The sequence below is a fragment of the Macrobrachium nipponense genome, chromosome 7 (assembly GCF_015104395.2).
Source record: "Macrobrachium nipponense isolate FS-2020 chromosome 7, ASM1510439v2, whole genome shotgun sequence".
In the NCBI taxonomy this organism is placed as follows: domain Eukaryota; kingdom Metazoa; phylum Arthropoda; class Malacostraca; order Decapoda; family Palaemonidae; genus Macrobrachium; species Macrobrachium nipponense.
The window spans coordinates 51,338,048-51,356,785 of record NC_061109.1 but is presented as its reverse complement, the minus strand read 5'-3'; the positions used below and the strand labels follow the sequence as shown (position 1 = coordinate 51,356,785).

Genomic DNA, 18,738 nt, shown 5'->3' with positions numbered 1-18,738 from the left:
AGAGATGTGTATTTCTGGTGATAGAGGTTCACTTTCGACGTGGTTCGGAAGTCAAGTAAAGCCTTTGGCCCCGTTGCTGAATAACCACTGGTTCCATGCAACGTTAAAACACCATACAAATAAACAAACAAATTGTAATCTCTACCTCTGTAAGCAGATAAACTGCTCATTTAACAAATATACTTCTTACTTCTGTTTGCAGATCTGTCGAAAGAAGAAACTGAATTTAGGAAAGAAAACTTAAACAATACACAAACAAGGGAGCAGTGAATTCAGACCCCTAAACTGTAGGATTACCTAGTTGAGTATTTGTCACCTCTCGACCCTGAGGTTTTCATGGCGTAGTGTGATATAATTAACGGACACCTCGTCAGCTTTTGTCACAGACAGGCAATGAACAAATCATGAAAGAGAACCATCGAGTGAACAACATGGACATGACAAAGAATCATTGATGCCTAAGAATGTTTATGTACTGACAAAATGAGAGCAGACACCTAATGACTGCATTGGAGTTCCGAGCTCCCTCTCAGTATCCTCTCTACTTCTCATTAAGACTAGCGATTCTGGTCCACAGGCAATAACAAGAGTGCCTCTCTCTCTCTCTCTCTCTCTCTCTCTCTCTCTCTCTCTCTCTCTCTCTCTCTCTCTCTCTCTCTCTCTCCTGTTTTCACAGTCAGTCGGCTAGTCACTTCACAACGAAAATATGATTATAGTGCAACACTTAATTTAAAATTTAATTAGGTATAAATGATTTAGAGTTTTAGTATCTTAATAAAAGAAATGCAGTTGGGAATGTTACATTGTTGCGTCAGGAACTAACACAAGAAAATAATATGAATAAATGATCTCAAATACATTTTTTCAATAGATAAGTTGATTTTCCGACAAGAACACTTTCTTTGCAATCTTATGAGTAGGTCAGATGATACTGCGGTAATCCTACAGTTTAGGTTCCAAATTCACTGGCGCCTTGAGTGTGTTTGTTTAGGTTTTCATTCCTATTTTCAATTTATTCTTTTAACAGATCTGCAAACAGAAAATTAGCAGTTTATCTGCTTACAGAAGCAGAGATTGTAAAGAAAGAAAAAAAAAAAAAAGAAAGAAAGGTGGGGAGGGGGGGGGGGTGTGATAAAGCGCGGAACCTCACGCGAAAAGTGTGTTCTGCAACTATTTTCTGGAGTGAGCGCTTAGGAACCAGGTTGGAACCCGGCACGGGCTCTTGTTCTTCAGCAGCCACTTTTTGATAAATCTGAAAAAAAAGAGCAGTTTATTTGCTTTCAAAAGTAGAGATTTACGATTCCTCTAAGTCATGTTTTTGTTTATTCCCTTGGTGTTTTTTTATTACATTCTGTTCTGTAAGCATAAAAACTGCTGATTTTTTCCATTGTTTTTCGTGGTTCAATAAATATTTGATAAATCTGTTTGCTGATCTCGACTTGACGTGATGCAGTGAATTTGGACCCCTAGATTAAGGATTACCCAACCCTGGTGTACAGCAATAAAATAGAACACTAAATAAAAGCTACATAGAGAGAATTTGGCTTTGCCTCGGCTGAGTGAGGGGTGCTTTGTCGTGGCCTCCTCCCCTTTGTTTCAATACAGGGAATTCTTTATCAGGATTTGATACTGATCACTTATGCATATTATCTTACTCCATCATCAAAGTTGCATTTTGTTTTGTTTGTTCCAAATGAACAAGCATTCATATGAACAGGGCAAGGACAGTCTTAAACTTATTTTATATAACTCATCTAACTGAATTACATATTTGTAATTCACCTTAGTATGAGTTAAGAAAAGGGGGAAAATTATCCGATTCCCCAACTCTCTTCGAGGTTTTTAAAAATTTTCTAACGCTTTGCTATTCATAAGCCAAAATCACATATAGACATACAGTGAGTAAAACAGATATGCAGACTGAAGTTGATGCTATAAAAAAAATAAACTTGGTGGACTTCATAATCTATTGTTATATCCTGGCGTTAGAGCAATAAAGACGGTAAACTAGTGCAAGGTGGAATCATTGTGGCCTGTTATTCATAGTTCGATGATGATGATAATAATTTATATTACCTTTGCTGGATGTTGGCGCGATCGCCTTTTGAGTTCATCACCTTACACATACAAAGGAAACCTTGTGTCTCTAGAAATCGCCGCTCAATGTTTTCTATCAACAATAACTCAGATCCTTTTACTGTTAATAGATTCTATTGTGCCAGAGTGCTATTCTGCTTTCAGGAATTTCATACACATTCCTACACAGGATTACTGCGATCTCCTTTATTGAAGTCTCATTTCATTTCAAAAAGGAGATGGAATGAGTGTTCGTCTGCACGTGCCGTCGGCAAATTAAAGACCATAGGAAGTTTTTCCTTTCGTCTGGTAATAATATAGTCTAACTCGTCATCATTAAAATATGTTTACGTATAAAAGCGGGCGATTACCACTGAACCGCTAAATTTAAGTCGTTAAAATCTAATTATCGCCTGCAATACAGAACTTTGGGGGATCTCATAAAAATTGTTTACACCATGGAGATTTATTAGAGACTGGGATCATCATGCCACTAATGGTTGCTGGGTAAAGCTTATTTTAAGGTGATATTAGGAAATGTTAATATACGTGATTCGGTTCCATATAGATATAAAGGTAGTAAGCACACACGCACACACACGCACACACACGCACACACACACACACTACACTTACGCGGTCCGAGCCCATTAGACGGCGAACTTGTTATGAACTATAATTCCCCTTCGGTATACATATAATTATATATATATATATATATATATATATATATATATATATATATTATATATATATATATATTATTTTAAGGCGGAGCGAATTGGATAATAAACGACATTTGTAGTTCATGTATATATATAGATCACGGTGATGTGATGAAAAATAATTCATACACGTATAATCACAAACACACTTACAAATACGCGCAAGATGTGTATTAACCTGCAAATGTCCTTTAATATCCAATTCCCTTCGATTAACATATTATATGAAAATATATTATTTCCGAGGTATAGCGAATAATTGGATATTAAACGACATTTGTAGCTTAATGCTTGTAGTATATGAATCAACGGTGATGTGATACAATTCATTCATATAATATATATATATATAATATATATATATATATATATATATATATATATATATAATATATATATATATATGTTGCAAAGCATCAATAAAATACAACTTCAAAATAATTGGCCAAGCCAAGGAACCTAGAGAACTGCATCTCTTGGAAAGTCCGAATATCAGAAGTATTTTACCTACTTTACATTGTCAACCTTCGTCTGTTCTCCTTAATTGTTTCTTTGTGTTTGTCCGCCTTCTTCTGTATTTGTGCTGTGTTCTTTTATTGTATTTTCCTCTTTAACCCTGAGAAGTGCGCCTTCTGCTATACCGTTTAAGTTAATTTTAAATGCTTTTTTATCAAGTTCAGATTTATACTAAGTTCATTTTGAGTTTTCTTTTGTGTGTGAATGTATTTAAGTGTGATTTATTATTTAAGGTTAACTGATTTTCCATTTTAAGTTTTCTCGAAGGTTGTGTGTGTATAATTTTAATTATGTATGCTGAATGCCCTTTTTTACATTGTGATTATAATTGTCTTGATGATGTGCCCACGGGTCAAGAAACAAGTCGACAGTAAATGCATGTACTGGGTATGTGTTCTTGCGCCCTTCCCCTGCCTTATATATATATATATATATATATATATATATATATATATATATATATATATATATATATATATATATATATATATATATATATATATATATATATATATATATATATATATATATATATATATATATATATATATATATATATATATATATAGGCAAGGGAAGGGCGCAGGAACACATACCTAGTACATGCATTTATTGTCGACGCGCTTCTTGACCCGTGGGCACATCATCAGGACACTTATAACTATGCTTGGGTATCAGACCAAAAGTGATAGGCTACTTAACCTTCCTGACCTGAGACTGAGAGAGATGTGGCAAAGTGTATGCCAAATCTACCGTTTTTTCTCCTCAAGTGATATTTAATAAATGGAATTGGCGCAAAGCGGCTACGTCGGAAACCTACTACATGTATCATGACATTCTGGACAGACTATAGAGAAGATCAAGGATTCCCTTGGCACTGGCACCATAGCTTCCCTCGATGAGGAATCTATTTTTACAAATGTCCCCATCAATGAAACTAAAGACCTTATCCTTGACCGAGTCTATAGGGATGAATCGACCCCTCCCCAACATACAAGAGTCATCACTGCGAGCCCTTTTGGACATCTGTAAGAAAAGGGGCCCCTTCTCCACCCACTGAGGGGATATAGTACATATATGTACCGGTAGAAAGATGGTGTAGCGATGGGATCCCCATTAGGAGTCCTATTCCCCAATTTGTACATGGGTACTGCTGAGGAATGAGTCTTCGCCCAGATCCAGCACCCCCGGAAATATGCCCGCTTTATCAACGACATCTTCGTTCAAGCGGACACCGACGATGAGGTTGAAACCCTTCGTCACACATTCCAGCAGTGCAGTCTACTGAATTATACAATAGAATCCAGCACCGACGACAGGGTTCTCTCTCTTGATGTACTCGTCTCGAAGACAGAAGACGACCTCAGGACTTCTGTCTTCACAGATGAAACTAATTTAGGAATTTGCCTTAATGGCGAAAGCGAGTGCCCTGCGAGAGATTCAAGAGCACCACGGCCAGGGCTTGCGTATGAGGGAGCCCCTGTCCCACTGCTTCACCTGGCAGGACACTCATTAAGAATTAGAGCTTCCCAGTATTCGTAAACAATGGGTACTCTAATAAGCTCATTAACCATGAGATCAAGAAAGCTCTTGAGAATTGGTATAATAGTGAATACGTACCCGAAGAAGAAAAAACGCCACCACCTTATACTACAAGGCCTTTATACGCTCGAAGTACCGGGAGGAGGAGAGCGCCATTAAGAAGTTTGTGATGGAAAATGTCACTCCTATCGAGGAAAGAGAAAGATTAGTGCTGGTTGCATATTACAAGAAGAAAAGAACTTGGGACTTGATAATGCAGAACAACCCCTCACCCCCGGCAGGGGACCCCCTTAAGTATTCCAGTGTAGTATACTAATGTCAATGCCCTATCCGCGGATGTCCTGGCATGACTACTAAGCAGCTCGCAATGAGGATTTTATGTCACATACAAGAGGGCGCTATCAAGAACCATGCCCTCACCTGTCACTATTACGCTCCATCCCATGACAGCATTATCAACATCACCATCATTGGCAGTGCCCGGATCCCAAGAAGACTACACTTGCTTGAAGCCAACTTCATCCTTTACAAAAAGCCCTCTTTGAATACTACTCAAGAGGCCTTCCTACTCCCTACTAGTGTACAGAGAAGCCTAAACCAAGATGACATGGTATATTACTAAATAATACCACACCAGATACGACCACCGGACAAGACACCCCAGATCAAGAAGCATCAGACTACACCAGGCATAACTTCTCGCAACAGCAACTAGCCAAAGACAATTTGGCAGGTAGTGATGTCATGCAACCACCTCCTCCAACCAATCAATATCCTGCATGGAGAGGCACCCTTGACTTGCGACGGTCTGAGCGACTTTTGCAGCGTCGTCATAGGACCCACCTCAGATCTTGAGGCATCCTCCAACAGGGAATCAGCAGCTGAGCCAGTTAGCCAATCAGAATTCGTCGCTAAGGACCCCATGCTGTGCAACCAGACTATATATATACTTTAGGACTCCAGCAAGGATTTCAGTCCCACAACACGTCCCTGACGATGTCCTCGTAGGTTTAAGGACGAAACGTTATAGAGAGAGAGAGAGAGAGAGAGAGAGAGAGAGAGAGAGAGAGAGAGAGAGAGAGAGAGAGAGAGAGACGCCCTTGCACAAGAGGAATCCAGAATGATTCATTTAGTATCTTTTGTCTATTAGGCTTTGTTTGTTTGTATGGTGCTTTTACGTTGCATGGAACCAGTGGTTTATTCAGCAACGGGACCAACGGCTTTATACGTGACTTCCGAACCACGTCGAGAGTGAACTTCTATCACCAGAAATACACATCTCTCACTCCTCAATGGAATGGCCGAGAATCGAACCCGCGACACCGAGGTGGGACGCCAACACCAAACCAACCACGCCACTGAGGCGCTTCTATTAGGCTTTGGATCCAATTTGTACTGCGTTTTGTATATATTTAAAATTTGACAAACACCGCGTTTTTGACATGAATCCCCATTTGACATTTTAATAGTATTTTTGAGTACAGAAGAAAATTCAATAATAAGAAGAACAGAGAAACTTATGTACAAAATAAGCTCGGCTGAAATAGCCATTATTTTCAGTAAAATAATAATAATTATAGTTATAACCGGGTCGAAATACAAGAACAGGAAGTAATTCTGAAATCTGTAACAGCATCCAAACCTGTATCCAAAGTATCAGAACTTCTCACTTGGTTGCAGTGGTGAGGATGGGTCTATTTCAAAGATAAAAATATACGACTTAATTTGACAGCGGGTTCAAATCTTGCCATGGTCATCAGAATTACTTCATATTCTTACATTTGAGCCTAAGCTTTGTAGTAACAAATATATCCAAAAACTGTGAAGATTTCGAGCTGATGGTTAGACTGTATGTACTCGTATGTGTGTACGTTCGTTATAGACGGCGAAACTATTGGACTGAATTGAACCAAAGTCGGACCATATATGTAGATTTTATAGGGGATAGTTTTCAGTTGATTACCATTCTGATCCGGATAGCCAGTTTTGCTAACTTCTTTATTATTATTCATAGAGAAAAAAGGAAGCATTATTCTGATAGAACTTTTCACGAGGATTCCAAATATGCTCTTCTACGATGCAAAACAACGGTGACATTACGGTTCAAACAATGCCGGTCTATGTTTGCCCGCCGCCAGGCGCTCTGTTGGCTAGTATATATATATATATATATTATATATATATATATATATATATATATATATATATATATATATATATATATATATTTATATATATTTATACACGCACGCACGCATTTATATGTCTGTGTGATATATATATATATATATTATATTATATATATATATATATATATATATAGATATATATATATATATATATAATATACGCACGCACGCACGCACACACATATGTCTGTGTGTGCGTATATAAATTTAATATATATATATATATATATATATATATATATATAATATATATATATATATATAACATACACATATGTCTGTCTGTGTGTGTATAAATTAAATATTGCCACAATTAGTATAATATTTCTCTTCATTTGTATGTCCGTTATTGAGGAAAATTCTGTTATTTTGTACATTGATTTAGAATATTATTATTATTATTATTATTATTATTATTATGATTATTATTATTATTATTATTATTATTATTATTATTATTTTATAGTAGCACTGAAGGAAAAACTATTTACCGCAGGACGATCTCTCCATAATGATAAAATGTAACATAATGAACTGCACTGTTCTCAGCGACTGATATTGTGCGAAGAGATGCAAATCCAAAGAGACGCAAAATTGCATATTGAGCTGCATTCCTGTGTAATGAAATGAAAATTAGACCTTGATCCCTAAATCCAATTATTCAATTAGTAAGCCACAGAGAAGTAAAAGAATATTTTTTCTTTTTGTTGGGAGTCGAATGCAGCTAACATTTTAGTTTCATGCAAAAGAAAACTATTGAGATTGAGATGGCTATTTGTCTGTCCGTTGGCATTTTTTCTGTCCGCCCTCAGATCTTAAAAAGTACTGAGGCCAGAGGGCTGAGAATTGTTATGTTCATCATCCACCTTTCAATCGTCAAACGTATCAAATCGCAGCCCTGTAGCCTCGGTAGTTTTTATTTTATTTAAGGGCTAAATTTAGCCATGATCGTGCGTCTGTCAACGCTATAGGTACCAACAACACAGGCCACCATCGGGCCGTGGCTGACAGTTTCATACAGCATTATACACTGTACAGAAAACTCGATTGCGCCGAAGAAACTTAGACGCATTTTTTACTTGTTTAAATTAGTGGTCCCTTTCTTTACCGAGAATTATTACTTCCAAGTTTCGATTTTTCTTTCAGAACTTGCAATTTAGTTTTTAAAAAAGTGAATTTTGTGTCATTAATGGAACTTAACTACGGAAATTCATTTAGGTTTTTGAAAACCTGACGATATTAATTAAGCTTATTGGATTTGACTGCATGTATCTAATTATCTGTCATTTTAGTGGCTTTTTTACAAGGATATCGACGAGATGAGTGATCTGCTATCTTTCAAGTTAGATGATACCTTTCCTGTAATTTGGATGTAGGAAATATAATGAGATTATTATCAAGAAAATTCTCTGGTTAGGTTTGATGATGTGGCGTCCCGCTTTTTGCCAGGAAAGGTACTCTGTTACATCTCGGAAAAAATGTGTCTGGAATGTCCATTTTTTGCTGAATTTTTCAGCAAAAAATGGACATTCCAGACACTAGACGAAATGGATTCCAGACTTTGCATTAATTTTTTAGTTTTCTGTTAAAGAAAACTGTGGAGATGACTTTGTCTGTTCGTCCGCACTTTTTCTGATCTTAAAAGCTACCGAGGCTAGAGGGATACAAATTGGTACGTTGATCATCTACCCTTCAGTCATCAAACGTTTCAAATTGCAGCCATCTAGCCTCAGTAGACTGTAATATATTTAAGGTTAAAGTAAGCCATGATCGTGCTTCTGGCAATGCAACAACACAAGCCACCACGTCCGGCTGAGAGTTTCATGGGCCGCGGCTCATACAGTATATTATATCTAGACCATCGAACGATAGATCTGCTTTCGGTGGTCTCGATTATACGCTGTACAGAAAATTCGATTGCGCCGAGGAAATTTCGGTGCACTATCTTACTTGTTTTAGTAGCTTGTATAGAAAATTATATATATATATATATATATATATATATATATATATATATATATATATATATGTGTGTGTGTGTGTGTGTATACATATACGTAGATGTGTGTATATATGTGTATATATATATATATGTATATATATATATATATATATATATATATATATATATATATATATATATATATATATATATATATATAGAGAGAGAGAGAGAGAGAGAGAGAGAGAGAGGTGGAGGAGGGCAGGAATAAAGAGAGCGGGAAGGGGGATGTTGGGAAGGTCGGGGATCCTTTGGTGAAGAGGCTCTGTGATGACGAGGAGCTTTGAACGTGGATGCTGCACCCCACCAAACACTCAGACACGCACACTTTGTATACAAAAACGAAAAAGAGTCCTGCACATGACGGCAGTGACGTTTTTTTTACGTGCAATGATAATTAACTGTAAGCTTGAAGAAACTACATGAGAACTCATGTGCAAAAGTTGACTATTTTCACACAAATGTCTAAGCCTCACCCCCTCCCCCCCAAAAAAATGTGATAGAGGACAACAAGCAAAAGGTATACAAATTCCCGAGTTTTAGTTAAAAACATTTATGAATTTTTGTTTCGAGTGTCAGAGAGAGAGAGAGAGTGAGTTTTGCACAAATTAAATTATTCATTTGGTGACATATTGACATTTGCCGGTTGATTTGTCAAAAGGATGGCGTTCAAATATCTTGAGATTTAAAGTAAAAGTAATTTAGATGATCGATATTTTCCGCAGAAATATGAACAAATATTCACAGAAAAATGTGTATTCCGAATCATATTAGATCAGATCAGGGCTCTTAACCTTTTGATCACTCCAGACGCCCCATGAAATGCCCAATATGGTTCCTTACTCCCTTTGCTAAAGTCCACTTAAGCCCTATTGTTGACAATATAACTTGATGTACTTATTTTGATGCATACATTAGTTATGGATAGCTAGGAAGAGAGCATACAAAAAATCAAAAGTATTTATAGTTTTATATAATTATGTACAAAATGTATCCATGTATACATTGACACATTAAAATAAAAAATATGCAAATATCCAGAGATCCCCAGCACTTGGTTTTCATACTCCCAAAGGTATGGATAACCCCTGTTAACCTCTGTATTAGATGTTAAAATGCCGGTAATTATTGATGCTAAACCATTACTTTACCCCGCTTCATCCCGAGGTCAAAGAATAATTTTTTGTATCTATCAATCTGACATTAAATTGTTACAACAAATAGCTCAACACACAGTACTGCATTATTCCTATTCTCAGTGAGCGTACGTTCATATATATATATATATATATATATATATATATATATATATATATATATATATATATATATATATATATATATGCACATACATACACACACATATGTTTATATAATTAATTATTGATAATAAAAAAAATTATTTTCTCGTTTACTTGCATCAGTTTTGCTGATGAAAAACCAGCTTTAACGGTTATTGCAAACAGAAAAATAAAATTCAAGAAAAAAAAGAGGGTGTGGGGCGGGGCGATTTTTCCAGAGTTGAAGAGCCTAAATTTAAGCCCATATGTATGAAGAAGTTGCCAGTCATATGAATCCAGAGCAAAAGCTCACGAATGGAAATGAGGTGAGAGATAATGAAAAGCTCATTAACTCGTACAAGAGATATTGTGAAGCTTTTTATCAGAAATTCACTGAGAAATGTCGTGCCCTCACCACTTCACTTCTAACGGTGGCGGTATGCACCATTAACACTGTTAGAACGGAAATTTCTATTAGCACAGTTAGGAGATTAGAAGAAGGAAGTTCCTGCCCGTAATCTCATTCCGTTCTAATGAAATGCTCAACCAAAGCTTAATCAACCACAATCTTCATCAAAAGTTTACCCACGTGGGAGGTTGAAGGTAATCGTAATTTCTATTATAGAGACCGAGAGTTTTCAAAATGTTTCCTGTTATTGGCAGGAAAATGACGTAGAGGAACTTATGTTCAATGAGAAACAACTTATCTTAAGAGTGATGTTGACGGTGATGGACTATTAGCTACGTTGGTGTAAAAGGTATCAAGAGGATACCTACCCATCAGTCCCACCATAACCAGTCCATTGCCCAGTAAAGATTCGCTAACCGCGATAAACTCATCAAACCAGACATGAGAACTTCCTCGCCCTTTCATGTAGCTTCCTCGATTACATCTAGGACACGTAAACTTTTAAATAACACACGAGGTCATTAATGGGTCCAAACGGTCTTTGAAGCCGAAAAGGATACCGGTATTCAATGGGTTGTGGGTAGAATTGTAATTTTCACGGCAGGGAGATGACCAGATATTGACGCTTAGAGTTCTTTTTAGAAAGGCTTTATTGTGAATGAAAGGAGAACTGAAATAGAAAGTGATTTAGGAACGTGAGTGGGAGGTTGATGTGGAACAGAAGTACTTAAAAATTTGGAGACGTGTTTAAAGAACAAGAGAGTGTGAACGTAGTCCAAAAACTGTAGAAAATTGTACCAAGACCACTGAATGTCTCTTTTTTCCAAAACTGAAGTAGAGAAACCTTGAGAAGAGCATGTTATTAAGTATTTAATTAAGAAAGAAAGAAAAAAAGTAACATTGTTGATCACCCCATTATCAATTGTGAATGTGATAATGGGGTGAAACGAATGAATGAAAGTATGCTGGTCGAACTACTGATGAATTCGCGGGGGAGGGGGGGGGGGGCGGTCTGCTAGCTATGATGCTAGTGACCGCAACCACAGCGCCGTGACCCGTGATCGTGACCTCATCGTCAGTTTATGGAAAGAAGCTGCTGCCGCAATATCATGTACCGGTAAAAGACATCAGTGTTATTCACTTTGATCCATTTATTATGCTTTGAACAGCACATTTGTCTTTGTATGACTGTGAGCTATAAGCTATCCTAACTTTGCCACGCACAGTAGCCGAAATGATCAACATCCCCTTTCTACCCATAGGCCTTTATTTTATAATTATGTAATATGTTAGGTTAGGTAGGTTTTTCACTTTTTCAGGTAGTCTAATATACTAAAAACCTGATATTAAGGTTTTTACACGGTTTAAACCTCGAAACTACTATGAGATTCAGGGCCTCTGTAACACGGTTTTTTGGACTTTGCTCCTTGTCAAAGCATCGGATGTAGCTGAAGGTTGGCATATGTATATTTTACAACCACACACAAATTTTGTCAGCATTATCAATAACCTAAACCCGATAGTTTTAATTTTTATAGAGTAAAAATTATCTAGCCGACGCCATGGCCAATGATTACCCTGCCAGGAGTCGAAAAACATTCATTACATAAGCAAAGTAAACACCTTTTGACGGAATGTTGCCCCGCCCATCCACTAGACAGAAACTCATTCTCCTTGTTCCATCGGCTCTGAAACCCGAAGACTTTATGAATGGCGGAACGATACATAGATGTGGGTGGGGTATCTGTGCTATCGTAGTAATACTACTGTAGCAGTAGTGCCGCAACAGTATATGCGTAATATACATGAATTAAACGTTTAGGATCATTTACACTTCTTACAACTACTCGAGAAATGAGTTTTTATAGCCAGAAGTTAAATTTTGTAATCCAACAATGCCCATGATAGCCTTCAGTGTATCCTGAATTATAACAAGGCCAAAGTGGGTGGAGCCTCATGAAGTCATCATTCTGACGATAATTATTGGTGAAGGTTCAAAGCCAAAATACGGTACCGGCTATTTTTTTTCAGTGAATAGGTAGATAGGCAATAAATAGAAATTGCTTGACATTGGATATAGCAGTTATCAAATCAAGCTTGTCTACTATGTTTTTGAAAATTACCAACTATTCCCTACATCTTGTCAATCTGATTGTGACCTATAAAGTAGACTGTAATTTCTTAGGAAACTTATTTTGAGAGTTAGACTAATAATCGTAGTGTTTTTGTATTTATTAAAATATTTTGTTGGTTTGTTCATTATGACAATTATCAGTGGAGAGGTTTCAGAGTTCATAAAGGTGTGCTGCTTTGCTTGTATTTAAATTTATTTGTCATTGTTGCCAGAGGTATAGCCTTCGTTACGTATAGCCAATCATCCATCGAGAAAGAAGGAAGAAATGCTGTCATAAGTTACGTAACGAGTGCGTTCGAAACCTTTTCTCTGAGTAAGTTGGCCCGTCTACGAAAAAAGTCACTTTTACATTGTAAGTATCAAATTTATTCAACCTAGGTAATGCAGAATACAGTCAAAATTTATGTGTAGATATAATGTGTATTCTGAATAAGCGTTATATTTATGAAATGCATAGATAAAAAGTTATTGCGAAAAAACCGTGTTACAGAGGCCCTGAATCTCATAGTAGATGTGGAGCTCTCCAGAATTACCTGTAACGAAATATTCGAAGTTTCAGTGGTTTTCCACCGAGGAATAGTAACTTTGTCGACCTAAAAAAGTTGCCTAATTTTTCTGGATGGTTTACCAGGTCAGGGAATAAATTATACAGGTTACCAAATTTGTGGCCTGTTGGCTGGTGTTCTGATGATCACCCAGAATCAAGGTTTGTTTTTTACGTTCGCGATGACAAAGCCACAGCAAAGCATTCATTTTAGCAAGAGAATATGCGTCCATACTCCACAAAACCTGTTGTGGCACTGTGGCAGTATAAAGATAAAAAGAAAGAATAGGCTTGACTTATTAGCGCAGTAGGATGACGCATTTGGTTTGTACAAGTCATCATAAAAATGAATCGCATCAAACGAATTATCGTGATTTGACGTGACTCGACTTGACACGACTCCCTTGCTGCGTACGCAGCTCCGGAAGTGCAAACGTGTCGTCTACATTCTGCTTATAAAGTAGTGGATTGATAACAGTACTCCATTACATAAGAATAGTGTTTAAAGGTCCATGGGTAATTTCCCCGTATTGCTTTAGTAGGATATGTAACAAGATTATATTACACTTAACAAATGTTATATGTAATATAAGCTTTCATAATCATTTGGTATATTATGTTCGGTGTCTTATGCCGGTCCTATAGTTGCTAATCTTGAAAAATTTAAGAAGTGTATGAATTGATTGTCGCAATAATTATGCCATTCTATTTGTAATTGTAATTGACAGATATTAGATACTATTAATGAAAGCATTCCAGACTAGAAACACACTTAGAAATTCTAACTTTCTCATTCCCAAATGCAGCTGTGATTTTTTTTTTTAAATACGAAGACTAATGGACTATATTTGCATTTCGTTTTTCGAGATTTTTGTAGGTATGTAGTCAGAATTTTTTTTAAAGCATTCTCATAGACGTCAGAAAACGGAACAAGGTATAAACGTGAAAAGGAAAGGAATAAAACAAATTTCGCCGAAGAGGATTGTGTACACCGAAGCGCCTTTGCCGACAAAAGTCAGTCCCTTGTGTTCAGTCAGTTAATGGGCCTCGGCTTGTTACCCGTGAGCGGTGTCAGCATGGGCGCCTGATTATATAGGTAGTTTTGATGATGCGTCTGTGAATCATTAGGGAAGTAGCTTGCGTATGAATCAAGTAAAGAGAAATTTCCCTGGAGCATCCAGCGAGGTAAATGGTAATTGCCTGTTCCAGGTATCTTGAAGTGTGAACGGACAAAAATTGAGAGAATAGCGCGTTGTCAATTAAAATATTTATTCGTTTCTTGGTTTCTGGTAGAGGAAATCATAAGCAGTGGATGAGATGCTCAATTAAAGCTGAAACTAACTTACAACTATCAAAAACCAATATTATTTATTACCTAAATGGCCATTGATCTATTGTAAATTACTGTAAAGCCGAAACCCTACCGACAATTTTTTACACTAAAATGAAATTCAGATTTAATTACCAAAGCCCTTTCAGGTATTAAGTAAGCAATTACGAGTTAAAACAGCTCTTGAATGCGGGGGAAAAAAAAGCCTGGCGACTCCAAAGCAAAGGAAACGACGCCAAAAAAGGAGATAATATCTTTGTATCACAGATGACCACGAAAGCACTCCACGAAGAAAGGGCCTCACAACGGCGAATGCAAGCGAACACCCAAATAACCAGGTACAACAACAATCGAACCAACCCAAAGCTTCATCAATTAGTAATACGATTGACACACAGGCCTTTTTATTTCCGAGAAGAAACGCAACTCTCGCACCTGCTACCCAAGGTACGCAGTTATTTCAGGAGAAGTGAAACATTCACACCATTAAAGAGGATGGGAAACTTCACCGCATCCATCTCTAGACCTTCCTGAGTAATAATATTACGCCCAGTGATGATTAGAGAGATTTAACAACAAACATCGTATATCACGCACAATTCGAGGGCCGCTAGAGCGGAATGAATAAATGGATTCTGGTGGGGCTACGTTCTTGAATGTGTTGAAATAACTCTTCATTTTTTAAATGAAAGACAGCAATAGTAGTGCGCGTACACACACACATCTATGTATACGTTATATATGCATGTATACTTATAAATACCTATATATTTTTATGTATATATTATAAATATACATATACATAGATATGTATATATATAATATATATATATATATATTATATATATATATATATATAATATATATATATATATATATATATATATATATATATATATATATATATATATATATATATATATATATATATATATATATATATATTATATTATATCACACATATCCACAGGTGAAAAATAAGAGACAGGGTGTAGGTCCTGACCGGTTTCGGCTTTATTTTAAAGCCGAAACCGGTCAGGACCTACACCCTGTCTCTTATTTTTCACCTGTGGATATGTGTGATAAATGAATTACGTGCTAAAGTGATTATAATCATATATATATATATATATATTATATAATATATATATATATATATATATATATATATATATATATATATATATATATATATCGTTAATATCCAGCCACTAAACCTCTGGGTTACAATTACACTATATATATATATATATATATATATATATATATATATATATATATATTATATATATTATAATAGTTTTAATATCCAGTTCAATATATCTCGGGAATACATTTCACTCGGGTAGACTTTTAATTGATAAAGTACTTCACCATCTTGGGATTCAAGCCGTTGCCTATTTTAGAAAAACCATGTACAGTGACATTTGACTATTGAGACCCATCAAGAGAGGTAAAAGTTGATTTTGAACCTGATGCATTACTTGTTCCGGCTGAATTCAGGTTTTTTTTTTACTTACAATCCATATCTACTCACCTCTGCCATGATTGCAGAGAAGACTTTTTGTCCTAAACACTTTTAACAGTTCCCCTTTTGGTGTCGGGTATTTTCGATGTACAGTAAATCGGATACTGTTCGGTATTTGTCTCAATACTTTCGAACATAGGAAAAATATCAGGTGTTTGTGTGTCACGAAGATTCATGATTAGCCATATTGGAAAATTACCAATCAGTTACCTTGGTGGAACCAGGATGATGTTGATTTTAAGTAGGAAACTTGAATTCGACAGTCATATGTTCCACATAGTCACATCAACTTATGCTTCTCTTGATGGCTTGGTGGTCAGTTAACACTAAACATTGTTGTTTGTTTCTAAATCTGGCAGCGGTTTGAAACCCACTGGTGATGAAGCATTTATCAATATAATTTCCCTTGGGGGTAAGTAAGGTATTGCCAATTGGACATTAAACGATATTTTTGTTTTCCTGGTGAGACTTGCATCCACATGGGGTAGAAAGAGTAAAGGCCTGTCCACACACCGGGCCTGATCGACGGACTTCCCTTCTGACGGGAACACTTGACGGGCAAACCGTCAAATTACCCGATGGGTGACGGGTCTTGTAGCAAAATCACCATGGTGGTGCCGGATGGCTCGAGCTTCGACCCTGGCAGACGTATGTTAACCATATACATTTCTTTTACTGAGCCATTCTTTGCTCCATATTCTCTTCTTTTTCTTCTTTTTCATCACACACAAAGCAATTATTATGCTACACAGTATCTTCTTTGCGGTAGGCACCATGTTTATCGTACCGCACTGAATCCCGCCAGAATTTGCCCGTCAGCGGCCAGCCCCGGAGCACGCCGATCAGGCCCGCTCGTGTGGACAGGCCTTAAGGTTGCTTTTAGCACCTTATGCCCCCTCATTAAAATGTTGATACACATTACCAGAACTCCAACAGACTTTTAACCGAGTGGGAAATAATAAGGAATTATGCACTTACCTTAACTATGCCTATTACGATATACTCAAGACCCGGTCGATCGGAGTAATAATGGAGGATAAGGGCGCCATCGTCAGCCCTTTCTGTGCATCTGAAGGAGGGAGCCTTCATGCCCGGGTAGATCAGAGCCAGATGATCATGAAGAGCGTCTAAGTTCTGAAAGAAGAGTAATGGGAAGTTCATCAAGAGCATTGCTAAGAGATTTCATGACAGAGGGAAGGCAACAGAAAAAACCACTAAAAGAAATTGAATCTGAGCCGTGAATTGGTAGGGTTGATTGATCGATTGATTGTGAGTTTTCTGGCGTCACAACTACCAGGGTCACCGAATTGGTAGGATTAGAATTTGAATGGTTCTAGAGAAAGGAAGTTACTTTAGAAATCGAGTAGGATGAAGTTGAAATATATATATATATATATTATATATATATACATATATATATATATATATATATATATATATATATATATCATATATATATATATATGTGTGTATATATATATATATATATATATATATATATATATATATATATACACAATGAAATCATAAAAGTAAGCACGTGATTTTGTTTACCAGCAAAAGCCACAGGAAAATTTTTTAAAAAGAAAAGACAGAGTGCCAAGTACTTTCGTGTATTTAAAGTACTTGGCACTCTGTCTTTTCTTTTTAAAAAAATTCCCTGTGTCTTTTGCTTATATATATATATATATATATATTATATACTATATATATATATACATATATATATTATATATATATATATATATATATATATATATATATATATATATATATATATAAACGATGTAAACGACCTCGGTTAAGACGAACTTTCCTTCTCTCCGGTTCGAGATGTTATAACCTTAAAGCTTGATTTGATTTCCTTTTGCATAACTTTTTCTTCCACAAAAAATATACATACCATGTTTGCCTATAAACTAAAAACATGTGTTGAATAATCTCCGTATCATTTGATGACCACTTACACATAAACATACAAAAAGACGGGAAATGTAATTAAGAGGACAAGAATAGTCTTAAGAGAAAGGAAGGATAAAAAGAGGAATTATGAAAAACGTTTGACAGTTCGGAAGTTGTGAAGAAAAATGGAAAAAAGAGCTTGGGCGAGAGATAACAATGAGCCAAGTTAATTAGGCCCTCATTCCTCGCTGGAGGTCTCAATAAAACTCCGCTGTATAATCATATGCTATCTTGTTATCCATCAGCTTCATTATCAAATTAAATATTGCCTTAATTATGGCAGTCACTTTTAATAGTGTTGATCTCTGTCAACACTAATAATGATCTACAAACTTCTAAGACTTTAGGAGTTTGGTGTTTACATTTTATTATAACTGAATTATACTGTAAACAATTAGCTGATTGAAATATTGCGTTGAAAAAAGTAAAAAGGAGAAACCTTTACTCCACATTTAATTCTACTGGTTGTACTAACTACGGTTATGAAGACCGAAAAGAAAG

The 18,738-nt window shown here is 36.1% G+C and overlaps 2 protein-coding genes across 5 annotated transcripts in view; one reads left to right on the top strand and one right to left on the bottom strand.

The window, feature by feature from the left end:
* Positions 1 to 18,738, top strand: part of LOC135217350 (head-specific guanylate cyclase-like) — a 999,777-nt gene that overhangs the window by 288,437 nt on the left and 692,602 nt on the right. The window lies entirely within an intron of this gene.
* LOC135217599 (guanylate cyclase soluble subunit beta-1-like) overlaps positions 1 to 18,738 on the bottom strand; it is a 409,846-nt gene that overhangs the window by 161,979 nt on the left and 229,129 nt on the right. The window contains 1 exon segment of the mRNA XM_064253564.1: positions 17,254 to 17,409. Coding sequence (XP_064109634.1) covers positions 17,254 to 17,409 — 156 coding nt within the window.